This window comes from Xiphias gladius, chromosome 1 (assembly GCF_016859285.1).
Source record: "Xiphias gladius isolate SHS-SW01 ecotype Sanya breed wild chromosome 1, ASM1685928v1, whole genome shotgun sequence".
Classification (NCBI taxonomy): Eukaryota; Metazoa; Chordata; class Actinopteri; order Istiophoriformes; family Xiphiidae; genus Xiphias; species Xiphias gladius.
Window position 1 is genome coordinate 28,927,135 of NC_053400.1, and position 5,477 is coordinate 28,932,611.

Consider the following 5,477-nt stretch of genomic DNA (forward strand, 5'->3'; position numbering starts at 1 on the left):
TATGGTTCTAAATCTGCACTACAAAGTCTCACCGTGCACGTGACAATAGGTCGCTATGAACAGCAAACCACTCAACGCCGCTCCTCGGCTCGGGATGATACCGGCCGCTTTCACAGTCCGCTCGGCAGCCACAGGCCTAAGAATATGCCTGACCCGCTTGCGCGCCTTGCCCGGAAAAGTGTTTTGGATTGCGCCTCTTGTCATAAGCCATATTACGTAAGCGCTAAGTGTGAGGTGTCAGTGGGGAGCTGGCTCTGTGTCAGGGGTGGCGCCGTGTGCTGGGCTGTGGTTGCAGGTGTTGAACATGTCTTGTATGAACATCTCCTCTGAGGATACAAACACATGATGCAATCAGTTACTATATGCTTATGCAGTGTGCTGGGGAATGCTGAGAAGCACTGACGAAGTGAGCAACTGGTTGCGTGGATCTACAGTATGAATGCTAATGCACATAGATTGTGATAAAAGTCGGGGGGGGGGGGCTTAAAGTAGAGTTGTGATGCAGTTACTGTTAATCAAAACACTGCAAGGCACTGTCAGGTCACAGTTTGGCTTTTTTAAAAACTTTTCTGAGAGCAACGATTATAATGCTTCCTGAGCTTTTTCCCAACGTACGACACGGTTCTTTGGGCCCAAAACTCTCGTGACCACAGCAGTAAAGAGAGCTTTCATGGATCATACAGAATGTGCTGGCACATTGAACAAACAGCCTTATTTCTTACTATATTACCTGTTTATATGTAATACAGACCTATTGCATCTTCGACCCCATCTGCACAGAAGCCGACCCTGTGTCGAACCTTACCCCACTTAAATACCCCTCCAGACATGTTTTAAGACAAATCAAAATACTCTTAAGCTTTAAATAATCATTTGTGTTTGACATGGTTATTCCCCACACACAAAAAGTTCAGTTACCTGCTTAAATTTTTCATAAAATGAAATCTAACCCTTCCTCAATTAAAAATGCAGAGTCTATGAATATGCAAATATCGCTCATTTCCGAAAGTTTAACCGCTGGACTCAGGATGCCTCGTTCAGGACTTCGCTGTTTGTGCACTGGAGGCTCCGGTCGTAGTGAACTTGAGATTTAAAGGCGAGCACGGAGAGGCTTTTTTTTTTTTCCCCCGGCAGGCGGACGCAATAAAACCTTCCTCTGCCGTCAAACCCCGCACATACATCGCCCCTGCACCGGGGAGGTCAAGCAGACACTTGGAGTCACAAAAAGCGAAACACCTTTCTGGGCGGAGGGCGGATTCCAAGTCCTGCCATGTGTGGGGGACAGCGTGTGTGGATTGAGGCAGCAAGATGGCTGAACGCGTTTTAAATCATAAAAGCAGCGGTTTGGGCTGATAAGTGTGGCGCGGCGTCGCAGTGTCCCCGTTGCAGACTGGCTATGGAAGGTGAGAATACCAGCAACGAGAGGACTGGACAGCGGAGACAAAACAAGTACAACGCTAAACTGAAATCACTTCTGGTTTGAACACAGCGAGGACTGTCCAAAAAAAAAAAAAAAAAGCAGGGAGACAACTCTGTAGCACCTCGACATTACTTTCCAGAGTTATACATAAATCACCTACTGTTCTTAAGCCATGTTTCTACGCTCCCCGGACACCCTGCCGATGGGCCATGGAACCCCCTTTTGCGGTAAACCAGCAGGTTGACCTGACGTCCCCATGGACGAGGTCATCAGAGCTCTCGTGAATGAGAGGGCGCCTGTGATATCGGTGGCTATGCGGCGAGGACGTCGCGCACGAGACGCGTTGCCCGACTCGCCACCGTGGTGACCGCATGTGCGCCATTTTCGGCCCTTCCGGAGTGTTTTACGCGCGCTGAGGAGTAATCGTGCGTCGCTCTCGGGTCGAAGGGGGGGCAACCCGGGGGGTTGACAGAAACGGCTGTGGTGAGGAACGACGGGCCGGGGTTGCGAATCTAAACGTGGTGCCCGGCGAGTGTTGCGTGTATCGATCACCCTCCGGGTGTTTCTCCAAATTGTCGGGAGCGTTATTGGCTCGCTCCCGTGGCAACTGGGCGTTTTGTTTTTCCATCATCACTGGATCAAAAAAACAAACAAACAGAAAACAGCAACAAAATCACAGTCACGCACGAAACTGCAGGCTACATACCTTGGAAGACATCCGCCTCCCGAAGGTCCTCTGAGCTCTGAGCATAGTCCTCTTCAGAAAAAAAACAAAAAACAAATTGTGCACGAAGTCCATCGGACAGGAGAGGAAGTTGCTCGCAAGCCCACCCCCGCCCCCACCACGGGGTTTCCAAAACCAGGGTCCTTGTCGCTGTAGCTCCCCGTCTGCGTCCGTGTAAAGGGATATCGTCATTTTGAGGTGGTTCAAACGAAACCGGGGTCAAAAACAAAACAAAAAAAACCCGCCGTCGCCGAGGCCCCGAGCCTGTCTGTGCGAAGCCTGGCGGGGGGGGGGGGGAGTCGCTCCTCCGGCCATTTTTAACAACTCCGCCGATTCGCGTGCTTCGCTCTCGTGGCGGTCGACAGCACGAGGCTCGCGCGGCCCTGCTGTGGAGAAGCATATGGGTGCAGGTGTCACCAAAAAAAAAAAAAACTCTAGCCCTGGTTTATTCGGTGCCTGCTTAAACGAATCGGCGTTTTGTCTGCACCGAGCGTTGGAGCAGTGACAAAACGCCGTTCATCTGTCTCAGGCTTTTTCCTTTAACCGGAGTCCCGATTTATTTCTTTATCTTTTTTAAGTGGCAGCGTGTGAAATCGGTTAATAACATCCTCGAGTTGCTCTCTCCCAGCTAAGTGGCCAGAGGGCGACTGGGGTTATTGCCACTAGCATGGCCTACAGTTTTCGTCTCTGAAATGAACAAAAAAAAAAAAACCTGCCAGACCCGGCGCGAAAGTCTACATTTAGTGCAAACAAATGTTAACCTTATTGCATAACAGCGAGAAATTCCCGTCCCCACTCTTTCCGTTGTTGACCGATGGAACTCATAAAGTGCGAATGCATAGCCCGTCTCCTCCAGGACCGTCGACTTTCGGCGTCGGGTGTCGGAAGCCCGCGCGGGTCGGACCGATCAATCGATCAGTCGAACACCACTGGGCAAGGGTTGGTCGCGATTGTTCCGACGGACCCCGGCTCGGTGTGCGGAGACGACTCGGGAGGAAGCTGTTGCTCCGAGATGGGAGAGGGTGAAGATTGCCAACCGGTGACGTGTGTGTGTGTGCGTGTGTGAGTGTGTGTGTGTGTGTGCGTGTGTGAGTGTGTGTGCGTGCGTGCGTGCGTGGGCTCTGAGGGGTGCGTAAAACTCGTGTTAGGGGGACCACCTGCTGTCGGGCCTGCAGTGTCTTCATAGGGAATATTCATCTTTAGAAAAGAAAAAAAAGAAAAAAAAAGGAAACGACGACCCCCTGCTCGTAATCACACGTCAGTCTGAATGGATTTGGAGTTCGTGCTGTTTTTCCTGCTTATGTCCGTGCCGTTTCCTTTGCTCGGGCTCTTGTCCAGGCCGCAGAGCGACTCCGTGACCCCCTCCTCCATCTCCATGTACTCCGCCTTGTCACCCAGCGAGGACCCCGAGGGCGAGCCCTTGAATTTCCGCAGGAAGTCCGGGAAGTAAGGGCAGCCCGGGGGCATGCTCTCCACCACCGGCGGCTGGTCCTCGTTGTCCGTCTCCCTGTGGTAAAAGTAGTTGAAGTTGGACACTATGACCGGCACCGGGAGCGCGATGGTCAGCACGCCCGCGATCGCGCAGAGCGAGCCCACTATCTTCCCGCCGACCGTGATGGGCTTCATGTCACCGTAGCCCACCGTGGTCATGGTCACCACGGCCCACCAGAACGCGTCGGGGATGCTCGTGAACTGGGAGGTGGGCTCGTCCGCCTCGGCGAAGTACACCGCGCTGGAGAAGAGGATGACGCCGATGACCAGGAAGAAGATGAGGAGGGCCAGCTCCCTCATGCTGGCGCGCAGGGTATGGCCCAGGATCTGCAGCCCCTTGGAGTGGCGGGACAGCTTGAAGATGCGGAACACCCTGACCAGGCGGATGATTCTCAGGATGGCGAAGCTCATCGCCTGCTGCCCGTTGCCCTGGTGCTGCGCCAGGTCCGTGCCGAGAGTTATGAAATAAGGCAAAATGGATACAATGTCTATGGAGTTCATGATGTTTTTGAAGAACGCGGCTTTGCTCGGACTCGCAAAGAAGCGGACTACGATCTCAAAGGAGAACCAGATGATGCAGACCGTTTCCACGATGAAGAACGGGTCGTTGAAGGGAGTAAATCCGTGGTCGGGCTGAGTGGAGTTGTGCCGCGGCTGTAGATACTCCTTCTCATCCCTGAACTCCGGCAGCGTCTCCAGGCAGAAAATGACGATGGAAATGACGATGACCAGGACGGACACCACCGCGATCCCCCTGGCGGGACTCGAGCTCTCCGGGTACTCAAAGAGCAGCCAGATCTGGCGCTTGAACTCGTCCTCCGGCAGAGGTTTTTCCTCCTCCTTGACGAAGCCCTCATCCTCCCGAAACTTGAGGATCGCCTCCTCCCCGAGTTCATAAAACTTCACCTCCTCGGAGAAGATGTCGAACGGGACGTTGACCGGCCTTTTCAACCGCCCCCCCGACTGGTAATAGTAGAGAATGGCGTCAAAACTGGGTCGGTTCCGGTCGAAGAAGTATTCGTTCCTCAGCGGGTCGAAGTACCTGATTCGCTTGTCGGGGTCTCCCAGGAGAGTGTCCGGGAACTGCGTGAGAGTCTTTAGCTGAGTTTCAAACTTCAGCCCCGACACGTTGATGACAACCCTCTCGCAGCAGCCGCACTCGGTGTAAACGTTTTCGTATCCGGACTGCGGGCGCCTGTCGGTGATCGAGACGGTCTCCTCCTCATCATCCATGTTGCACAGAAAGCTCGACCTCTTGCTGCCCCGCTCCCCCTCCTCCTCCTCCCCCTCCTCCTCTTCCTCGGCTCCCTCGGCCTCTTCCTCCTCTATCATGATGTCCTCCTCGGATCCGAGCAGCGCCAGCTCCGAGTGGCGCAGATCTCCGCCGAGAGTCGTCCGGCTGCGTCTCCACCGTCCGACGCCGCGCTGCTTTCTCCGCTCTCTGAGAACTCTCTGCTGCTGCTGCTCGGGCTCCTGCTGGTGCTGTGGCGGCTGCGAGGAGGAGGAGGTGGAGGAGGAGGAGGAGGGGCGCGAGGCGGCGCCGCCGCTGCTGATGTTGGCGTTCGCGGAGGAGGCGGCGCGAGACGGATGCTGGCGGTTGTTGAGGAGATGAGCGCTCGAGGAGGAGGTGGAGGTGGACCCCCCCACGCCGCCGCCGCCGCCGCCGCCGCCTCCTCCCTCCGCACCGGATCCACCTTCGGCCGCGGCCGCTGCAGCCGCCGCTCTCGACTGTGCAGCCTGGCGCTCCCTCTCGCGCTCCCTCTCCCGTGCGCGAGCCTGGGCATATCCGTAAGGCAGGTGACTGTTGCACCCGCCGTCCGCGCCCACCATGGCAAACTCCAT

The 5,477-nt window shown here is 55.2% G+C and overlaps 1 protein-coding gene across 1 annotated transcript; it reads right to left on the reverse strand.

Moving 5' to 3' along the window:
* Positions 1-3,395: 3,395 nt before the first annotated feature.
* Positions 3,396-5,477, reverse strand: kcna4 (potassium voltage-gated channel, shaker-related subfamily, member 4). The gene has a single exon (XM_040130006.1). The coding sequence runs from the start codon at positions 5,475-5,477 to the stop codon at positions 3,396-3,398; it is 2,082 nt and encodes a 693-aa protein (XP_039985940.1).

Coding starts and splice junctions, on each gene's coding strand:
- kcna4 (XM_040130006.1), bottom strand. CDS start 5,477: ATGGAGTTTGCCATGGTGGGCGCGGACGGCGGGTGCAACAGTCACCTG.